This window comes from Passer domesticus, chromosome 6 (assembly GCF_036417665.1).
Source record: "Passer domesticus isolate bPasDom1 chromosome 6, bPasDom1.hap1, whole genome shotgun sequence".
NCBI lineage: Eukaryota > Metazoa > Chordata > Aves > Passeriformes > Passeridae > Passer > Passer domesticus.
Window position 1 is genome coordinate 49,273,589 of NC_087479.1, and position 22,808 is coordinate 49,296,396.

Consider the following 22,808-nt stretch of genomic DNA (forward strand, 5'->3'; position numbering starts at 1 on the left):
GAAATGAAGTAGATAAAACAAAAGCTTGGCCAGACTTAAAGAATTTAAAGAATCTGTTATAAATCTGCTAGGAGTCTTGCTGTCTGTGTGGGGAGTCCAGAGAAATACAGTCACTTTGTTTGAAGCACATCTCGCTGGTTTGATTCAAGGAGAGGGGGGGGAAACCCTATCTAAAATCCAGACCCTTGTAATGGGTGTGAATTGAAAGAGAACATAAAGAATTTTGAGTTATCTGCCTTATTTGCTGCAGAGAATTCTTAATTTGTAGATTGTTGCATGACTTAAACTCAGAATGATTTCCATCTATGAGGCTCATCTAGTTCAGTGAAACTGTGTTTTAATGAGGATTGCTGATTATGTAAGCCTCCTAGCAGAAACTCATTATTCCTGATTTTTATCTTGCTGCTGGTGTGCATGCTGGCTGTTGCTGGAAGACATCTTATCTGCTGGGCTCAGCTCTGACCCAGCTGTGTGCAAAAAGCTGCAGAATAAAGTAGAAGTAATGCTGAAAAATAACACAGTTCTTGTGGTAATCTCCTGCAAGATTATTTTAATAAAGAGTCTGCATAGAGATTGTGGTGAATATGGGAAGTTGTAGCATAGTCCTAAACGCAAGACTGGAATTGGAGAAATATAAAATATCATTTTCTTGGTGGTGGCCTTAAGCAAAAGTGACCTTTTGGAGTTTTTTTCCTTACCTTGTAGTGAATGACATTTCCTGTAAAGGGCTGTTAAAGAGATTAGTCAATGAGCAGCTGTACTTAAATAGCTTATTTTGCTTGTCCAAGAAATATAATTTCATAAGCGTTATTTTTCTTGTTAAGAGGGCAAAGTACAATATTTTCCAAAGGAAGAGAGGTCCTTCAGTGTCATTATGACCATTGCAATCATGGTACAGCAGTTTGAAAGGTCTGGTTTTGTAATCTAGTGAAGTAAGGTGGAAGTCCTCTTGATAATGTGCTTTATCAATGCTATATTTGTATAGTCTTTAGAAGACTTCTGCCCCCAAGATTGCACCTGTATAATTGCTCAGTCTGAAAACCGCTACGTACCTGAAGGTGCCTTTTTGTGTCTTGGCTCCAGTGGTGCAAAAGGCAACCAAGGGCTTAGTAGCACCAGTGGGCAGAGTAAGAAAAATAAATGGGTCTTGCATAATTCAATAACCATGAATTTATTCATGTGGCTTCTTTTTAAGTTTGATACTCCTTCCCCCCAAATAAAAATTGGCCTCTTCAAAATTTTACATCCTGGCTTTCTGAAGGACATGTGCAGCTCTGTCAGCTGGTGGTGTGTGACTTAGTAGTTGTCCATGTATGATTTGTTGTATGTGTTTCTAATGTTTCATTTCCTTTTCAGGTCTGCTGAATCTGCTCTGAAGCCAAGGGTAGGCAACCAGTGCAAGGGAAGTGCTGCTGCTTTACATGGACATCTGCTCTTGCGGCATGGCCCAGATATCCAGCAGCAATGGATTCAAACAGCGCTCCTCACCTTCTCTGTCAGCCTCAAGGTCAAAAGATGTGGACAAAGAGGAGGCACTGCAGATGGAAGCTGAGGCATTAGCCAAGATGCAGAAAGAAAGAGGTGTAGCTGGTAATAAACAAACCTTTCATTCTTTAAGCAGCCCCAGACAAAAAGCACAGACTCATAACAAGCAGGACCATGATCTCATGGTGTTTCCAGAGTCTGATGCCAAGAGGATGGAAGATAAACTAAGTACCATTGACATAGAGAAGCTTACTCATGCTGAACTAGAGAAACTGCTGCTGGATGACAATTTTGAATCTAGTAAAATACCTACGTTACCAGCAAGTCCTATTTTGAGCCCATCTGTGTCTTCACAATTTTATCTTGGGCCCACGGGTCAGAGGAGACAGTGGACACCTGGAATACCAGCACCTGTGACATGCACTTTACCTCCTATTTACACCTCAGCGTCTTACACAAAACAGACTGGTGTATTTCAGAATGGATTCCATCCAAGTATGTCATCCTATCCCCCTAGAGATCCTATTTATCTTGGTCTTCCTAGGCAGTCACAATACATTTCCTACCCCCTGGCAGCTACCACACCTTTCCATCCACATGGAGGCCTACCTTTATACCCTCCAGTCCTCACACCAGAAATGGCAAAAGTATTTGACAAAATTGCAAGCACTTCAGAGTTCCTGAGGAACGGGAAGTCGAGCACGGACCTAGAAAGGACTTCCATAAAGTCTGCAGTGTCCAACCTGCCGGCCTCGGAGAGCTGCGGGGATGTCAGTAAATTCGACTGGCTGGATCTAGATCCTCTGAGTAAACCAAAAGTGGACACTGTGGAGACTCTAAACAAGGCAGAGGGTGATGGAGAGAGGCCTTCAAGTATGACTGCTGAAGATCCGTGGGATGCTGTTCTGTTGGAAGAAAAGCTGTTACTAACTTGTCATCTGGAAAGGAAGGTTAATGGGAAATCTTCTGGAGCCACAGTGACAAGGAGTCAGTCCTTAAACATGAAAACAACTCAGCTTGCAAAGTCACAGGGCCAAACATCACAGGTATGTAAATCAGTATCTTGAAATTGCAGTATAACAGTAAAGATTAATGACAGTATTTAAAGACACTTTAAGATCTGTTATTTATTTTATGTGTATTATTTGGCTTGAGCAGTGACCAAATAATGTGATGTTATGGCACATGTATTAGTGCTATTCAGAAAATTGAACATTACTACTGAGTTGTCTCTCAAAATACCTCTGCCCTTGTGTAATCCTTCCATATTTACTGGGGAAATTGCTATTTTTCAACTCAACACTCCAATAAGAAATAGAAATAATACTCAGCGCAATTAAGTGTCTAAATCATATTGATAAACATTTCAATTTTATGAGCAATTCACACAATACTGTGAAATAAAAAGGTGGCAAGCTAAGCACTGAAAGTTTTATCTTGCCCTTTACAAGACCACAGTAATTCTCTTTTGTGGGTAGAAAGCTTTCCTTCTGTGTAAAAGGTTAGACAGAACTTTTGGTTTCGTGCTGGGTGGTGGAGTGGCTGTTGGGTCAGAAACGCTGTACTTCCGCTCTAGAACCATCTTTGTGTGATGTTATTTTTATCAGGCAGGGCAAAAAAATGTTTGATTCTTCTCTATGATCACTTTAATGAAAGATTCAAGACCAAACTCTCAACAGGGGCTTTAGTTATGGCACTCCTATCTTTGGACATGGAGCACATGCAGTTTGTGTCAAAAGGAAACTGTGCATCAGGTGATCAGTACTGTCACAGTCTCATCTGCTTAATTATGCAGCATTAGGGCATCCTACTTTCTCCGAAATCCAGTAAAAGAACTGTAGGCTATTTAACTTTTCCTATACTTTTGATTCTTTTTGTGGTAATTCCACCACAAAAAAAACCCAACCTACATTATATTTTAAAATATTAGATCACTAGAAAGCGGATATGAATACTTCCGGGTTTTGGGGTTTTTTTGGAGGTGTACAAAGACTAAAAGAGAAGTGGAGAAGTTTTCAGTGGAAAAGCCAGCATCCTGGCAAGTGTGATAATGTCCAAAAAAAATTTATTTGTAGGAACTGGTAAGAAAATGGGAATTAAACTATTTGTTTACTTTGGAGACTTTGGTTTACAGATGTTTAAAATCTTAGGTGTTGTTTTTCTAGGTGTTTTTAGTAGGCTAGGGACATGCCGTAAAAACCAACTGTTATCACTCAAGGATATTTTCCAAATAATTCCTTATATCTTCCTCCCCACCCCCAAACTGGAGGAGGTGTTGTTTTTTTTTCTCAGAAATTGGAATATTTAGTAGACTGTGGCCTAAAAGGCTGTCTGAATTTCCATTGAAGTGAAATTTTTGGCCTCTCATTTGAAGGATTTCCTGTTTTTTCTGGATTAGGTGTCAGTATTCTGGCACAAATTAAACAAAAAGCCAGTGGAGAAGGAATAAAAACCACCCTGAAACCCAAAAAATCCATTTATCTCTGGTTTTGTGCCATGTGTACAGATCTTGGGTCTGACTTAACTTTTTTTTTCTGCACTTGCTGTTGAGCTGTGATACATCAGCTCTGTTATTTCCTAGTTTTTGGAGAGGCATGTAAATTTGGGCTCTGCAGCAGATTGTTTCTCAGTTTGCTGTGTCACCTGGTGATGTGTTTGTCAGTTTTTCAGTGCTGGTTGGTTGGCTGTAATTAACTCCTGACTAATAAATAACTGGGCTTCATTGGATCAGTGCTTCTCAGGTGGTGTCTGTAGGAAGTAATGCTTGACTGTTGCTGAATGAAATCTGGCTTTATACATTCCAGGTTTTTTTCCAGAATGTAGGATTTCAAAGGGTTTTTCCTGTTGATAAGGTCCAGCCTCCTGCTATTTGCATGTCATGGACTGACTACTGGTTCATAAGTGAAGTTCAAGCTCTGCCTTCACATGTGGTCTTTTCTTCCTGCCACTTTTGATTTAAAGGCTGTTCCAGCTCCTCCTCATCAGTCATCTGATTTTCAGCAGAACACATTTGTAACTAGCTCCTAGCAAATGTTCTTCTTTCAGGATGGAACAGCAGGTACTTAAGATGAAAGAATCATTTTGATATTTACCTCAACATGTTACAAGAGATGGTGACTTTCTGTCAGCTTTCACTGCAAGCTCTTTGTGATAGCTTCTCTTTGCTTTTTTATTTTTTTGAAGATGACTTATGAGAATTTTAGCTCTCTGTGTGACAGAGCACAGGGTACCATGTGCCTTGTACATCAGCAATAAACCCTCATTACAGGCAGGGCCATCCTGCTTGGTACTCTTTTATTGCATTTGCTTTATTTGTGATAGCACCACAACATCAATTCTGTAGTCTATTAATTTTTATTAAGTCACCGTCTTTTTCAAACAAGTTCTTAATTTGTAGCAGAATTCTGCAGTGAATTCCCAATTGAAGGTTTGAGATTTGCTTTCCACTTGTGCTCATCCAGAATTGTTTTGGCATCACACTCCAGTTCTAGCCTGTTATGAAGGTAAGTGATGGTACAAGGCTGTGAGTTAGCAGGGTTGTTTCTCCTCTGTAATTAAAGAAGAAAATAAATAAGTTTAAAGATTAATCTCTCAATTGGATATTCTTGAAATCCAACCTGGATAGTCTCTCTTTTGCCTATCCTGTGCTTCTACTTTATTTTCTAGTTTAAATAATTTCCTACTCAGTATAATAGAAAGCTGAGTTATGCAGCCTCTATTTTTGACAGTTCTCTTGTATTTTACCCCATTTACCCTGCGTTTATATGTTCTTCAAAGTATATTTTTAAGTCTTACATCTTAACAAGTCAGGATCATTTCCCCCAAACCCTTCCTGAAAAACTCAGTCTCACTGCCCCTTTAGGAAAAATATCAGTATTTTGATTCAATCAAAAATATATTTTGAGTCTATCAAAACTTACGACTGTCTATCTGTTCAATCTCTGAACAATAGATTACCTTGTTTTGGTGAAGTATCTATTTGTATATTGCCTATTGTATGTGTATACTCATATTTGAAGTAACTATTCCCCCTTAAATACTACAGTGTTTGTCACTCATTTCTGAAAGCAGAGGCAAAAAGCATCATTTTGTCCTCTTTTATGTGTTGTTTTCTCTTGCTTTCCACAGAGCTGCAAAGTCTTGTGACTTTGTATACTTATGGAATTTTATTTAACTTGACTTTTATTAGTTTATTGGGGTTTGGGTTTGTTTGTCATTGTTCAGATTAATTGTATTTACAGGCCACTTCTATTTTTGCCTGTGCTGACATGAACTATTTATCTCATTTGGCCTGAAGTCCTTTCTTTCAAGTTATTTCCTGTTTGATTGATAGCTTTTGCACCTCCTAAATTGACCCAAGTGGAAGCTAAAGAAACTAAAATTCTACTTGTTGCTCAAAACCCATCTGAGTCTAGTGGGCTTAAATAGAATTCTTTGTTTTTCAGAGCTTGTTCTCTTGAAATTATTTTCCCAAAAGTGATCAAAAATTAATATTGAAGTTCAGCTAAAAATAAGGAGGTGTTTTATGTTCTTCATTTTCCACCAGGAGGTCTTTTCTATCATTACATATTTGTAATAACATGAGGTTTCTCTCCTTAGGCAAGTGTGGCCCTGAGGTGAACCATGGGTAACCAAATCTGATTTTTTCTTTGCTCATTAGATTAGAATTTATTATTTACTCTGGCTAAGCTTGCATGTGTTGACATGCCTTGTTAGTTCCCTGAACTTTGAATTTAATAGTAGAGTAACCTGCAATTTTTTCTGTAAGGAATTCAAAAATGTCACATAGTGGCATAAAGTGGGGTTTCATCACTGGTGTGACTTTATTTAAGTAGGCCCCTTGTTTAATGCTTTTATCCTATTTGTAGTATTCCTTAAAGAGTTTTTAAAGAGAATTTAACATTTGTAGAGGCAGCTTCTTGATTTGCAGTGGCTGAGTTTGGTGTTGAGTGCCAGCCAGCAGGTGATTACCCTTCATCAGAGGTGTTGGCCTTTCCCTGGGTGGGTTCCCTGCCTCTCTCCTTGTGATTTTTGGTGGTGCTGTTGTGCAATTGCTTAGAGAATGTGTTTACTAGACACAGTTGCACAGGTCTTGTGAGGTTGCCCAGTGTTTTTATGTGATAGAACTTGTCTGAGATGTTACAATAGAAGAACCTATTTAAATTTAAGGTATTAAGCATGCTTTTGCAGCTCATTTCAATTTTTGTGGCTTTGCAGCTTCCTGTTCTAATTGTCTCCTGTGGTATGGCTAATCCCCAATTACACAGAATCTGTCCTTTTGACTGATCAGTGTTCATGCAACCAATATTTTAGCTGAAATAATTAGGTTTAAGCGCAATTCAAGTGGCAGTTATAGGTTGTATCTCTTCCAAGTTTATGCGGTACTGCTTAAAGAAGTTAATTTGAAGGGAAAAAAGTGCTTAAAGGAAAAGACCTGACAGCTCTCTCAGATTTGACCCCTTTTCTGAGAGTCTAATTTAACTATATTGTCTGATACACTCTAATGAAATGAGCTGACTACTTGGGCTAATAATAAATAACCCACATACTTGTTAAGTAGTTCATCACTACTTCAAACATGAATAAATTGTGGTGATTTTCAGGAAAACTGTAGTGCAGTCTGCTTTCTTCCTGGCCTTGTGGATGGATTAAAGTTTTCTATAAGCATTGTGAAATCTTTGGGTGAAAGATGTAACTGGTCATGTAACTTATTCCAGGGGGGATCTGGCAGGAGCTTCTCGGATCCTTCGGACTAGTGGTGGCTGTTATACTATGGACAGCTGAGTTCCACTGGTTATTCCAACTTTTCTCTGCTTTTTGCTCACTCCAGCTTTTGTATGGATGTATTGTGAATTGGATCAGAAAACAGATATGGATTTAAAACCTGCTGCAGTTCTGTGTTTGTTTTGTTTTTTTAAATTTATTAGATTTTGCTGTTTGAAACTGCAGCTCTCTTTTAGCAGTTGCTTTTTGAATTGGATACTTTAAAGATTGCGGTTTATGGTTTTGGGTGGTGATGGGAGCATTTGGCATAAGGGATTAAAACGGTGGTAAATTGATTCCATGGGGTTAGTTGTAAGGTTCATGTTCTGAATGCTATTTCCTTCCAGTGTTCAACTTGTATTTTGCTGCTTTGTAGGAAGAGATAATCATGGGCACCAGTGATATGTAGTGGTTCTTTCTGGAACTACACTGAATTTGAATTGCAGAACTGGAGGAAAAAGATGTTTTTCTTCCATCTGTGGTTCAGCTGAATTTAGCCAAATCTGAGTACAACAGGTCACTGCTGAGAGCTCAGGAACTGCTTGTAATTTAATAGTAACTGACAAAGGTGCTGGCAAATAAATGACATGCTGTCAAGGAGTCACTGCTCCAATGAATCTATACTTTTCAAGTTAGTAGTGATACATGGTTTTCTCCATGTAGAAATAGACATAAAACTAATAGTAAGCCTCAGACTCATGAAAAGCTGTCATCTGCATGTGGCTTTGCTGGCTTTAGGAATATGTGTGCAGCTATTTAAATCCTGTATTATCTTTGAGTTGCAGAAAGACAATGGGACCACTGGCACGCTGACAGGAAACGTGCTTCTCCAAGCAATTGAAGGGCAGAATCAAGAACTGTCAGCTTTTTCTGAAGCAGTTACAAAGTAAGAAATGGCTGAATATGAATTAAGTTTCAGAAGAGAAAAAAAAAAGCTAAATGATTCATTTGCAGTTAGCTTGACAGGAACAGTCCTATTTTTTTTCTTGATGGGATAGATTTCAGTATGTATCCTTTTTCCTTTTCTTATCTCAGTTTTTCCTGGTTTTGTCCTGGTTTGTTTATTTTTTTCAAGAATGCAACAGAATTGTTAAGATCTTCAGTACTAAGATGATTATATTATCATATGTCCTCTATCTTATTTTTGTCCTGTGATTTTCACTTTTCCTTGTTTTTATAATACCTTTTTATCCTCAAAGGATTTTTCTTTATCTTGTTTTATTATTACAATTTCTGTTGAAAGAATTTAAAGTCTTTTTTTTTTTTCTTGTTAGCTGATACACCTCACAAAATCCTATCACTCAGTGGGTTTCCAACCTTTAAATGTTTTTATTTTTGTTACTTCCACAACTGGAATTCTGTAACATAAAACTTGCCTTTAAACTTGTCTCTGCTTTGATCCCTAAAGATCAAGTGGAGTTTCTTAAAGATCGTGTGGGATTTTTTTTCTTACTGCCACAATTTAATGAGAGTTTGTTTTTTTGTGTTCTTCTTAGAGAAGACAAACTACTATTGCCTTTTTTCCTTTTGAGATGAAAATTCAAGAAATGGTGGAGAAAATAGAGATCTTTGAATCTCAATGATAGAATCTATTTTTTTTTAAAGCAGGAGTGTTTGTGAAATGAAAAGGAAACTCCACAAAAACAAGGAAAATTCATATATATGGGAAACTTACTGATGATGATTAGGACAAAGCAACATTTTCTGGTTAAACCTAATTGGTTAAATCTAATTGTCTAATCTTTTTTTTAAGATCCAGTATTTAAAATACTGATTGACTTTCAACTGGATGACTCTTGCTGGAGGATCTTGCTGTTGTCCAGAATCAAGATGATGAAATAAATGATCCTTATAGAGTAGTTCTGTTCTTCATTCCTATAATATTGCTTTAATATTGACAGAAGGTTAAGTTAATCCATGTTAAATAGCAGAAGATTACAAGCAGCTTTCCAAGTATGGTTTATTCACTTGTAGGTAAACATTCTATACTGCTCATGTCCTAAATAAAAGCCTTTACCTCAATTAAGGCCTCTTCCTCAACTTCCATAGCTTAGAATAGCTACCTTCTGTATGGTATCTAAGTTGAGATTAGACTTCTAAAATTGAAACATGTGAAGAGGCTTGTTGCTCTTTTTTTTTTTTCCTAAGCTAATTGTTAGAAAATACTGTGGATTACCTTTTTAAGAACTATTTTAGAGATTAACTTCTGCAGAAGTTGGATATGTCCTGTAAGAATTGTCCTATTAAATATTTTAAGCTATGTGGAAAACCTTCCTAATTATACACTTAAGATTTTTTTCCTGTCTAACTACTGGTTATACAATTATTGTGGGGAATGCCCTGTTGAGAGTAGAAAAATTAAATAGTGCTTTGCACATGCAATTTAGGTGGAGAGCCAAAGGTAGTCTTTACTATTCTGCCTTGTGGTTATTACCGTGTTATTTTGCTTTAGTCTTGGACTTCTCCATTGCAATGTTTCATAAACCTTCTCTTCTTCCAGATTGAGGACCAAGTTTCCTTATACTGACCAGCAAACAAACCCAGGTTTTGTGCTGAGTCCAATCATGCTGCAAAGAAATATAAGTGGGGAGAGTGCCAGTATCAAGGTTTCAATAGAAATCGAAGAATTCCAGCAACCAGTAACTTTCACATGTGATGGTATGTTCCTGCTTCTTGAGTTGGGGTTTACTTGTAAAAGACTGTACACTCGGCCCAGGACAATGCCTGTCAGTTTTTGTAATCCCTGGGTCTCAGGGGAAGGACTTGTTGGTGGGAAATGTGGAAGAGGTAACTGAGGAAAGGACTAGTTCTGGATCAGTGCCTCCATCAGAAAATATTTAGATGTTGACAAACTGAAATATTGACTGTAATAAAGGAAAGTCCAGCAAACCTCCTCTGTCCATAGCTGGATAGAATAAAACAGTTTTTCAAGTCTTTTTACTTCATAGGTATTGAGGAGATAATGACACCAGGACTGAGATTTTTAAAGTTTAATTTTTCATTTCAACACTCTAACATATTTTAAAACAAATTTTTGTAGGCTATCTAAAAACTCAGGCAAATTGCTGCTGGGGAGTAGGAATAAACACTAAAACTATCTTTTACTTCCCTTCAATACATGATTATGAACACAAACACTAAAATAATACTGTTGGATGTGCCACAACTGGCTGTCCCAGTTTTGTGGGTAACCAGGAATATTGGTTTGGGATGGACCTTTGAGGTTTGCCTGGTTGTATTATATAAATTCATATGCTCTGTGCAGTCTTGACTGCACAGTGGTTTTCTTTGTAACTGCATGCTGTCAACTTTTGGCAGTTCTGGCTGATAAAATAACTGGTAATAAACTTTTTTGCCTCTATACTTCTGCCGCTTGTGAGGGTTATCATTTGGATCTCAGCTTCTAACAGTGTAGATGCTTCAAAGCTGGTTGTTCTCAAAAGATCTGGAGTTTTTCTGTTGCTCCCACGAACTTGCTGCTCTATTGGAAAAGCAAGCTCTCAGTGCATCAGGGTTTTCATTCTGTATTAATTCACTGGACCTTACGTTTATTCTGTGGTGACTTAATAATCTTTTGTTAAGAAATGAGGTGGATTGTAAATATAGCCTAGGAAGGGTTTCTGCACTTAATCCTTAAGACTACACTTTGCTAATCCTTTCCTACAGAAGGCTTTGGTAGGGTAACTAAAATGTTAGGGCTTCAGCCCTTTATTTCTAGTATTTTTTGTGACTAGCTTGGAATGTGTTTTGTGTTCTAACCTGACATACTTTCTTCTTTGCACTTTCTACTCCCATTTTGCTGAAACTAATCACAGTTAAACTACTTGTCTTCCATAGCTGGTGAAGGGCAGGTATGTGACTAGTAATGAGGGCAGTTAAAGTTAATCTCTACCTTCAATTCCTTCTCTTCTTGGGCAAATTGTTACATACCTTGTAAGGCTTTCAGTCTTGCTCAGAAGGAGCTGCAGCCTCTCAGTGCTCTGACAGCTGTTTTTAGAAAGGACTCAGGAGGGAAATGGATGAACTTTAGAGCTTATTTGGATTGATTTTGCATTCATTTATTAGACTTTGCATGGAAGTTTGCTCTGTCTGAGCAAACACTGTGTGTCAGCAAGAAATTAATGTCTTTAAATAAGATGTAGACCAGGGAAAAGGTGGCAACATCTTTGCAGTTTACACAGAGCTGGCAGAACTTTGGCAGTGCAGCCTGTGGCTACAGCACAGAAACTATCCCGCAGGAAATATCACTGCACCTTTTTTCTTTATCAACTCCCGACTTTATTCTCTGCTGAAGGTAGTACAGCCATTTCACCCAATAATAAGTTAAACTGTCTTATTGACTTAGTGTTCCTGAATTCATACTTCCCATCATTCCTTGTTCTTGAATTTCACACTGTAATACTTTATATGTGCTTGTATACTTCTGTGCTTGTAATAATTAATCATTTGTTAATGAGGTGAAGCATATGTGTTATCTTGTGGAAAATATTGTAGCATTACCTCTGTGTATCTACCATAGTAGTAATATTTCTTTCTTTAAAAAATAAAAAGAAAAAAAAAATAAAAAAAAAAAAGAAAAAAATCAGGAAGGTCCCTGGAGTGGGAAGAAAACCCCACTATGAAGGTACTGACAAAATATAAAATTTCTTTCATGCAATAGGTTTTTTACAGAATTTTGAGGCACTTTGGTATTATTTACAAATGACTTGAAGGAGATCATCAGAAACTAGGTAGGGAGGGCTAGAGGGCATTTTGTATTTAAGCATTTGTTTCATTCAGACTTCCCTGTACTTTTAGTTGGTGACAGCTGGTGGCTGTGGGGGAATGGATTTTGGGTTTGACTGGGATTATTTTTTTTGCTCTGTAGTTACTGGATGGAAGAGAGACTATTTTCCAAAAAGCATTTGGAGCCTGATGCAAAAGTACTGGTAGCTAAGAGCTGCATTTTGCAAAGGCTTGGTGGTGCTTACTGTGATCTGCTCTGTACTAAGTAGAAACTTCCCTGGACTAGTGGAAAGGAAAAATGGGAAAAGGACTTTCAGTAGGATTTACCTCAGCTGCAGCTGATACTCAGTTTCTCAAAAGCCAAACAAATAGAGGAGTTCAATCTCCACCTCCTCAGATAGTGTTTTTTAAACTGAAAGTGCCTCTGGGATCACTTACGTATTTGAAGACCTTGCTAAATAGGGCAAATTTATAATAAAATAAAAAAAAAAAGAAAAAACAAGTCTATCCTCAGTCCTGCAGACTGTGTTTGTACTTCTGGTTAAGTGACTACACTGTATCCTAATTTTTAAAGATTTTTTTGGGGGCTTTTTATAATGGCAGTCAAGTTTCATGAGATACCTTTCTCTGTGAGAGGAAAAGTGAAGATCTCAAACGATGAAATTTAAGTGATAATAGAAGCGTAAAAGTCTTCTCTACAAGTATAAAAATCAATTTCATTAAATAGCTACAATTTGTGAGTGAACAGTAGTTAATATCACTTGCTATAGATTTGCATTTAACTTTTAGATATAATTTCTTTAAACAGTGAGTTCCCCTGTTGAGCTTATAATAATGCAGGCACTTTGCTGGGTGCATGATGACTTGAATGAAGTGGACATTGGCAGCTACATCCTGAAAGTCTGTGGCCAAGAAGAAGTTCTACAGAAGTAAGTAAACTCTTTTTCATTTGTACTTAATTTCATGCTTTTTTGTGACACAGTTACTGGAAAGTGTATCTCTAGTGATTAAATGGGTGAAAGAAACCTTAAAAATGTAAGGGAGTCACTCTTTGCACAAAGATCAGAAGTTTTTGGAGTTGTTCTGGGATACAGCAAAGTAGGTTGTCATCAATCCTGTTCTAATGCAGATGCATGTTTCTAGAGCATTTCTTTTGACCACTCTTTAAATCTCAGAAACTGAAAAAAACAATTAACTGTTCTCTGATAAACTGGGGGAGTTGTGGTTTGCAGGGTTTTGTTTGTTTCTTGGTTTGATTTTTGGTTTGGTTTTTTTGTTGCAATTTTTTTCCAAAACCAAATGTTTAAAAAGTCCCATTCTGGGTTGTAATATTTGGTTTCAGTGTTAACCACTGTGGTTAAGAGCTTTAGCACAACTACAGGTGTCTGCAATAGTGTATAAAACCTATGCAGAAGTAAAAATCAGACCAAGGATGGCGTAGAGGTTGATGCACCATTTTCTTACTTCATGGCAACAGGTTGCCTGGACTATTTAGTCTGATTTTTGGGCAAGCACTGCTTTGGTTGTGACTGTGCTTGCTTTTGTTTCTCAGCAAGCACTGCATAGGAAGCCACGAATACATCCAGAGCTGCAGGAAGTGGGACACAGACATCAACCTGCAGCTGCTGACCCACAGCGGGATGTGCAGCGACCTGGCCCGGACAGTGAGTGCTCCTGGTCTGCAGGGGAGGGCTGGCTGTGACCTCCTTGTGTCATTGGCAAATTAGCATGCCTGCTTGCTGTGGGAAATGCTATCCTCTTATCCTGCCAGGAAGTGAAGTACATTACTGAATTTTGAAGGCAAATTGCATAAATATGGGTAATGCCTCTTACTAGAGCCAAGTATTTTATGCCTGGAAAAGGTATGCTGGCAGTGGGACTAAACTTGAGGCTTGAAAAAGAAGAAACAAATTTCAGAGTTAAATAAAAGTTGGGAACAGTTTTTGAGAAGAGTTTAATTAAATATGTATCAGACCATCAAAGAGGAAGGAAGGAGTGTCTGGTATCTTCATAGCTGGCCACTTGATGGCTGTTTCTTCCCTCTGTCCCCATGTGTACACATTTCACAGGCTATTAAGTAGTTATTTCTTTTCCCCTTTGAATAGATCACCTTACATGTTTCCCTTTCAACACCCCAAGTGTTAATAGTTAATTTTTTTAAATGTTATAGAAAGGTGAGAACTGGATTTAGTACCTCATATTTTATTGCAGGAAGATGATGACAGGACACCTGTACATCTAACCAAACACCTCTACAAAGTAGAAAAGCCTTTTAGAGAACCTATCATAAGGTAATGTTTTGTGGTTATTTTAATAATCAAGTGCTGATCACTGCTGAATTCCTGACCAAGGTGGTGTTCTGTTCTGTTCTTGTACTTGTGTTCAAGAGCTTTTATGTCTTGCAGGTCTTCCATTGAAGAGCTTCTTGAGGTGTATCACAAGCAAGTTAACATAGCCCTTAAGAATGAGGTAAGGTTTATTGCTGAACCAAAAGCAGCATGACCAAAGTCACTGGTGAGGTAGCTGGCAAAAAGACTTGCAGGTTTTCTTGGAGAATCTGAGCAAGCTGACAAATGTGAAATTACATTAATGGTATTTAGATTTCTGTTCTGTTCTTCCTGGCTTTTATTGCAAACCTCAGTTATTATGTGATCATCACAAGTAGAAATGTATCTTCCAAGTCCTGGGGTGCAAAATAAGCTCTGCCCCAAACATGCTGGAAGAGGTTCATTCATGAGAATAGGGAAGAGGTCTGAATTCTGACTATGTCTGTAGTTGCCAGCCATGAAGGATGTATTTACTAACAGATAAAAATCTGCATAATAGAGGGCAGGAACAGTTGTGTACAATGGGAGTTAGAATTGAAGCATGTTTGGAACATACATGTAAGTTCTACACAAAGCATAATAATGTCTTATTCTGCATTATTCAATGAATTTAAAGTACCCTGTCGAAAGAAATTGTCTGTTTCAGTGTATGACAGGTAGCTTAAAGCAGCTTGGATGTTAAATAGTTTAGTTATCCCATCTGCAAAAGCTTATGGATATAACCTGCTTTGCTCATTTCTCAAAGGAGAAGCTGCTTTTAACTGCTGATAGTAATGTAACTTGAAATCTTAAATGCTTAAACATTAGATAACTGTGTTTCTTAACCAGTCTTGAAATTAATTACTTAATTGCAATACTTTTTATTTCCACTATGTTTGTTTGCCTCTCCAGGAATGCAGGTCTGAACAAGCTGCTGTCTGCTATTTCCATACTCCCTTAATATTATTTAATTCCCTTGGTGGTGATTCACCACCTTCTCAAGGGTGGTTTTGAACACAAACTTTTGTAGAAGAGTGAGCTGTTACTGCTCCCTACCATGGTGCTGCTTTTGTTGCTTTGCTCTTGCAGCTGCTTCAGCTTCTTTGTTTAGCTGTGATTTCACAGGCTGAGATGAGGAATGCAAAACATCTCAATTCAGATTTGTGTTCTTCCCTTTGTTGCACTTGTAGGAAATTGAGCTTTTTAAGGTTGGGAAATGTAGTTGGTAGGTGGTGATGATTAGATCCAAATAGCAGCAGTTCTGCATTTGAATTTTTCACTTCATGAAGTGAGCTCCTTTACATACTCAGTAACTGAAGATGGCTAATCCAAGTGAAGAATAAATAATTTCTACGTGGGCTTTGATTTCACATTGTTGAACGCTTTGAAAGTTATCAGTTGTCTTTTTATTGAGATTTGAGAGCCTGTGAGGAAAATAGCAGTAGAAATTTCTCTTTCCATGTCACAAAGAAGCTGTTACCTTCAATTTGTTAGCTTTGGAAGAATGGCTTAAATATTTACAGCGTCTTCTGACTTCTGTGGTTATTTTCTTACCAGAACAGTTAATTGTTGCCAGGTAACTCTCAATTTAAAAACTTTCTGATTCAAATGGCTTCTTTGCTATCCATTTGCAGGAAGGCCATGAGTATATGTCTGGAAGAGTGCTGGTTGGGAATCAATTTACATCTTAGTGAGAGAATATTGCAATAATGATTCCTCTTGTTTAGGTGTAAGCGCTCAGAAGTTATTGTGATAGAAACCTATACATTAAACCTTTAAAAAGTAAACTATTATTTTGAAGCAAATATTTTAATATTCTACATGTGTTCTTTAAAATTGGGTGAAGACTTTCCTTACATTAAAAAACAAATCCCAGGAAACCTAGGATAATTCAGATTTCACTTGAGTGGCTTTCTTCTGTTGGAAGAGTAGAAGGAAGAGAATGTTGGGAGCAGCTCAACTTTGTCTTAAGTAGCCTACAAAAGTAAATTAAAGATTGGTTCCATCATGGAAGCAGTACTGTAGTGTAAGTAGTAGAAGTGTCAGTGTAATTTAAACCTGTGGGCTGAAATTGGAATACTGCTTCTTTAGCATTGCTTCCTCACACTAATTGAATATTCTTCTTTGAACTGTACTTTCTTTTTAGGCCATGAGGGAAATTGAGCTTAGTATCTCATTAGAAATAATTGTTTGTCAAAAGTTTAATAGAAAAATGGTTGGGAGCCTCCTAATGTTTCCTGGCACCCCATTCTAGGATCTGTATTACTGTGTATATGGCATTCATAAGGAAGTTCTCAATACTGAGGTTTTTCTTTATTCCAATCATTACACCACAGTTTAATGTAATGGAGATGTGCATCTCATAGTGACATTTTCTTGGCAATTCATTAAAAAACATTAAAGCAATACTGGGTTTCACAATTGTGATCAGATCAATGTGTTCTCTCATACATTCCTTATTAGAACCAGCATAAAGCAGTAGATCATGTAATTAAGACTGTCAGAAAAATCTGTTCTACATTGGATTGTGTAGAGACTCCTGCAATAACGGAATCAGTGAAGAAGCTCAGGAGGGCTGTTAATCTCCCAAGGATTAAAAATGCTGAGGTAAACTTTCACTCTATAAATTGCATCTTTTAACTGATAAATTTTGTTTCACAGTCTTTAGTAACTGGAAATACCAGCAACAGTTCTGTCAGGACTCTGTTGGGATTTTTTTGTTGGGTTTTATTTGTTTATTTATTTTACTTGCCATTTTCCATTTGTTTTGACATCTCTCTGCTGTTATTGCATTAATTGCTTGCTTTGGGAATATTTTCCTTTTCTAAATAATGACTGTTTAAAAACTGATTTTAAAGTACTGTTTTCTGGTTGTGCAACTAGAAACTTGTGTCACAGCAGATGCCACTAAATCTGATTGAGGGGAACTGACAGGAGCTCATGCTGTCTAAAATTAATGCAGTTATGCTTTAAAGGAGGAATTGACATCATGTATTTTCCCAGTAGTGTTTGTGACATCTTAAAAAATAGCATCTTAAAACTCTTAACTGTTCATGCTCCGGCGTTCCTGAGCATACAGACAAACCCAAAATCTCTCAAACAGCCCAGAATTTCATGGTGTAACTGCCTTGTAATGAATGGTTTAGTTGAGCAGGACAGCCTCAAGTCATGTTGTCAAAAACAGTCGTTAAGTGGAGAAGTGTGCAAACAAAAAAGCTAAATAATCTTGCAATGCTATTTCTGTTGTCCTGCTGCTTTACCAAAGTGGCAACTCACGTGATGCTCTGTTTGCTTTTGGCTTCATCAGTCCAGTGATGTATTTGTAATCCTGAGCAGAAGACAGATAAATATAGTTGTCACAAGAACTGAAATTCTTACAGGGAAGTGCAGAAGACATTAAGACAGCATAGTGAAATACAGCGTATAAATATTTTTTCAATGTTTGCTTTTGGTAGGAGAAAGCTGTAGAAATAATTAGATTACAGTGTACAAATAGCTCCCAAAAATAACATTGCTCCAGTAGAATTTGAAAAAGGTGGGATTTTATGAATAAAACCCTGTGATTATTTTATGGTGAACATTGGCTAACAAAGTAAGGTGTATGAAGACATGTAGGACTGCTTTCAGAAACAAAAATGCTATAAGTATTGAGGACTTGTTGAATTGTAATCTTTTGTAAGATACTGTTTTATTTTTTTTCAAAGTAATTGTTGGACAAACTAATGGTTGGACAAACTGACTGTGTTTTTTGTAAGAATGTGAAATCTTTTGATATTCAAACTTTTAAGTTGAAGATGTTCAGTTAGTACGCTTGAAGTGTAAGGAGAGCTTTCATCTTCTGCAGCACTTGTGACAAACTTTGGAAGAAGTTAGGAATTCACTGGGGTTTGATTTGAAAGCACAAGCTTAGTTTTAATTAAAAATTTTTGTTTTATCAGGACTTGCATTGGGCATGAAACCCTTCCTGATTAGATGGGAGTGAATTCCCATGATTTGTTTGTCACCTCTTGGTTTCAACAGTGAAACAGTGTCTGTGTTGAGACTAGACATGTTGTGATGTTGCATCATGTTGAGACTTCCATTTTAGCAGTCCAAGAAGCAAACAAAGACAGTACAAAGTAATAGTCCTAACTGTTCATTTTCTCAGTTGTTTAATATTTTTTTATTCAGTAAATTTATAACTCTGCCAGCAAAATGTGCCTTACCAAATGCCACAAACAAAACAAAAAAAGCTGTTTAAACCTGTTCAGATTTAAATTACTGGTCAATAAGCTAATGACCTCTGCTTTCATCCATAACAGCCCTGAGCAAGTTTTATCTCTGCCTAGAGAAGTTAGATTATCTTGGGCAATATTCCAATGTACTGTGTCTTTCTGGACTTCATATAAAGAATGTCAAAGCAGTTGACTTAACAAAACATGAGCTTTTGTATTTGGTGAATAGTTGCTGCATCATATGGAAATTGTGTTGCTGTTAGTTTACTCTTGAGGAACTTTGAGTGAGAAGATGTTACATAAACTTAAATATGAGCCTAATTCAGATAGTTCATCATTTCTGTATATGATACTTAATAGCCATGGAAAACTAATATGTATTTTCAGTATTGAAATTTCCTCTGATTTTATTGTGTAGGTATCCTTAAAATGTGGTGATGACAATAGCAAGAGCCCCTCTGGTGAGTAAAGTTCTTCAGTTTTTATTTGAAAACTGTTTTGAGGTGGCTAATTTAGGAAGAAATGCATCCAAAATCAATTCTCATTTAGGTTCACTGCAGCCTGAACACCCTCTGAAAGTGAGTATGGACCAGTTAACAAGAGCAGTTGAGGCCCTTCTGCAGCTCCACACAAATTCCTGTAGCAGTTCAGCAGCAATTTCTCCAGAAGAGAGTAAGAGTACCAAGGAAGCTTGGACTGCCACAGAACATCTCCAGTTCACAATATTTGCTGCTCATGGAATTTCTTCTGGTTGGGTGTCAAAGTAAGAGACTTACTTATTGTAAAATTCCTCCATATATATTTTTTTTTTAAAAAATACTTTTATGGGGTTTTTTACGTTTAACTTTTTTCTTTACCCAGCTATGAAAAATACTACTTGATTTGTTCTCTGACTCATAATGGAAAAGATCTCTTCAAACCTGTTCAGTCCAAGAAGGTTGGCACATACAAGAACTTCTTCTACTTGATTAAATGGGATGAACTGTAAGTGACTTTAGTTTGTTAAAACTCAATAAAATGTTTTGTTTTAGCTAGCCACTGAATGCTGTCATTCAGCTCATGGTTCTAATTCCATTTCAAGTGTCCAAAGAACAATTTACTGATCAAAATCAGAAATACTTTTCCAAATGGCATTTCAGTACTCATTGTAAAGGGGAAATGGAAATTAAATGGACAAGTGCCCTGTGCTAATGTGTTTGTAGCATACAGTTACAGGGAGTTGGGAAGGTCATGACATTCCTTGCAATTGGAATGGTTTGTGCTGCTGTAAGAGGGATAAATAAGATAAGAATAAAGCTTGTAGGTACTGCTCAATTTATGTAACTGGAGAGGAAAAGCAATGTCTCACTTTTGCTAACATGAATGTTGAATCAGCTTTTATTCCAAATACAGAAAGGAAGAAGGGAGGGCACACAGAGAAAAGATAGGGACATAATGGCAGGTGGTTTCTGCTGACTGAAAGGGGAACAGTTTTCATTATCTGTGCACAGCTTAATCTCTGCCACTTGAGTTGTCAGGCAGCCTGTCTTAGCTGAGGCATCATGTGAGCTCCATGGTGCCCCATATCTCTTCTCCTGACTGTTTTTAAAGGTCAGAGATAAACCCTGAGGAATACCCTGAAAGTTTGTGGTGAGCAAATTATTTCAGACCAGCAATGAGAGTTTCTAGAACACCTGCCTTCAGAGAGTACTCCAACTACCTTTTTTTTTTGGTGATACATGGGATTAATTGTTAGATCTTTTGCTGGCAAGTACTAGTGTGTTACAGTGAAAGGTCTGCTAGGTTGCTTAAAAGCTGCTGACGACAGTGTAGTGCTTTATAGTGCAATTGTCAGGTTTTACAGAGAAATCAAACTAAAAGAACATTTTTAGGCAGTAAAAACAGTGTAAACAAAAGTGGAAACTTGAATAACTCAGTGAGGTGTGTATACTCCTCAGCTGCTTGCTTTATAGGTTTTGTACCATTTAGAATTTAACTTCTAGTATTCTTAATAGATTCTTTCATTTGGATGGGAAACTATTGTCAGCTGACCCTTTCAATCTGAAAAATCAGGAGGTAGCTAACATGGAATTCTGTGTGCTCTTCCTAGTGAGTGGAGTGGGAAAACTGGTTCTGCTGGACAGTCAGTTCTGTGCAAGGAATGTGATTTAATAGACAGAGATTAAAAGGGTTGTTCCAAATCTGACTGTAGTGCAGAAGTGTAATTTAGCAGGTTTTACAAACCATTGCTGTGGGAGAAGAAGTGGAGTGAAATATGATTGCATGGATTTTTAACACTTGTTCTTCAGTGTTAATTGACTTTTTGAAAGCAAGAAGCATAAATGGATTATATGGATAAACCTGTAACTTACTAACTGCTGCCTTTTTTCTAATTGACTTATTTTTAATACTTTTATTTTATAGAATAATTTTCCCCATCCAGATTTCACAGTTGCCTTTGGAATCAGTCTTACGTCTGACTTTGTTTGGAATCCTAAATCAAAGTAGTGGGAATTCCCCTGACTCAAATAAGCAGAGAAAGGGCCCAGAAAATTTGGGTCAGGTTTCTCTACCTCTATTTGATTTTAGGCGGTAAGTATCCAAAACATGGGTAAGACTATCAATAGGATTTGCTCTGTGTAGAGCTTCCTCCACACCCATAACTATAGAAATTTCCTCTCTGATACTGAATGTAGTAGGCCATGATAAAGATAAGAATTGTAAACTATACTGATACAGAAAAAATATCTGGTCTTGTGTTGTAGGATTTCCATCTAACTGGCTTAAAAAAACTTCACTGCTGGAGGAACTTGGATATTGTTTGAATGATTGTACCCCAGAATATTCTAAAATAATTCCTTTTGATTTAGAGCTGGATTTATTTTAAACAATTAATATAAAGAGATAATTAGCCAGTGTGTTAAACTTGTGGCATATTTCTGGCTTCAACTGGCTTTCCTTCAAATACAACTGCTGGATGCTGTTACATATTTTTCACTAAGAATGAAAAGCCTGCTGTAACTTCCCTAAGCTGAGTGTTTCTAGAGTGGTTCAACTTGCTTTTCCAAGTTTGATTACAAAGCTCATTCCAAAACACTTCTCCACTGGGGCAGCTACTCAGTGAGACATGGACCAGCAGGCTGGAACCTCTGGTGCCCAAATTAGACATCATGGTGCAGAAGTGATCACACAGAAAACAGCTTCTGCATTCATGCTTAAGGTTTCCTATTTATGTGTGCTGCTGACTTCTAGGTCTTCCTGGGAGTTTAAATTGTCAAGCAAGGCTGCAGAAAGGCAGCCAGATCTTTCCTGGACAGTTACTGCTGTGTGTTGCTTGTGGCTGTTTTGTGTGCTTTGCATCCTCTGGTTCTGGGTTTGACTTTACTTGTTCTGCTTTCTCTTCTGTCTGGTGATGATTCCAACAGCTTGAGAGTGTCACAGAGTTTAGGGTTTCCTGCATTGCAAAGATGGCCTGCAGCTGCTTTCAGTCTTCACCAAAGCCTGGATTTCTTTTCATAAATGATGCTTATTTCAACCTTCTGTTCAAATGCTGCATTTCAGTCTCCTGTCTAAATACCACATTTCACTTCACAGTATTTGAAAACACAGCTTTTTATTTGAATTGCAAATTTATCTTGTCTTCATGGTGTTCTCACATGAGTTAGTTTGGGGAGAAAACTGTATTTTCTGTTTATGCAGAGCACTACAGTGGTGTGTGTTGTGCCAGAGCTTGCTGAGTGGTCTGTATATAAGAGCTGTAGAGATGCTGTAAGATGCTGTAGAGTGGTCTAACCCCCTTGCAGTCCACATAAATTAAATTCAGACCTGGGTAATTAAAACTGGTAGCCAAATACTGCAGTTACAGTTGAAAATAGCATCAATGGCAGGCAGGAGCTACAGCTTGAAACTAACTGAAATATGGGGAGAACAAAACTGGTCATTTATATGTTTTGAATCCATGGCCAAGTTAAAATTCATTCTGCTGAAGTGCATGTGGAGAGGCTTGAGTCATCATTATTTGTGGATGAGACAGAAGGTTGTGGCAACTGTATTAAATTGAAGAATTATTAAAATTAATAAGCTGTTCAGTTATGCTTTAGTGGCACAATTTGGTAATCTTTATTGGCATGACAAGTTCCTATTAATATTTACATATAACAACCTGTTCTTTATTTGAAATACTTGCAAACCCTAAAATGTCTTGCAAAATGTACTTAAGGCTTGGCCTTCAAGCAGTCTTTTAAGCAACTTTTTGATTTTAAAAGACTGATAGAAGTTTTCTGTATCTAACATTCAACACTTAATTGATTTATGACGTGTCTTCAGTTGTGTCCTA

The 22,808-nt window shown here is 37.3% G+C and overlaps 1 protein-coding gene across 3 annotated transcripts in view; it reads left to right on the forward strand.

The window, feature by feature from the left end:
* The window catches only part of PIK3C2A (phosphatidylinositol-4-phosphate 3-kinase catalytic subunit type 2 alpha), a 49,781-nt gene that overhangs the window by 10,202 nt on the left and 16,771 nt on the right, over positions 1-22,808 (forward strand). For 2 of the 3 annotated variants that reach the window (XM_064425368.1, XM_064425367.1), the window contains exons 2-13: positions 1,357-2,531; positions 8,028-8,134; positions 9,749-9,906; positions 12,782-12,902; positions 13,526-13,637; positions 14,185-14,264; positions 14,379-14,442; positions 16,743-16,886; positions 18,912-18,954; positions 19,043-19,256; positions 19,355-19,477; positions 20,897-21,064. In XM_064425368.1, coding sequence (XP_064281438.1) covers positions 1,422-2,531; positions 8,028-8,134; positions 9,749-9,906; positions 12,782-12,902; positions 13,526-13,637; positions 14,185-14,264; positions 14,379-14,442; positions 16,743-16,886; positions 18,912-18,954; positions 19,043-19,256; positions 19,355-19,477; positions 20,897-21,064 — 2,444 coding nt within the window. In that variant the 5' untranslated portion in view covers positions 1,357-1,421. The remainder of the gene's footprint in view (positions 1-1,356; positions 2,532-8,027; positions 8,135-9,748; positions 9,907-12,781; positions 12,903-13,525; positions 13,638-14,184; positions 14,265-14,378; positions 14,443-16,742; positions 16,887-18,911; positions 18,955-19,042; positions 19,257-19,354; positions 19,478-20,896; positions 21,065-22,808) is intronic. The other variant, XM_064425369.1, reaches the window with a different exon arrangement.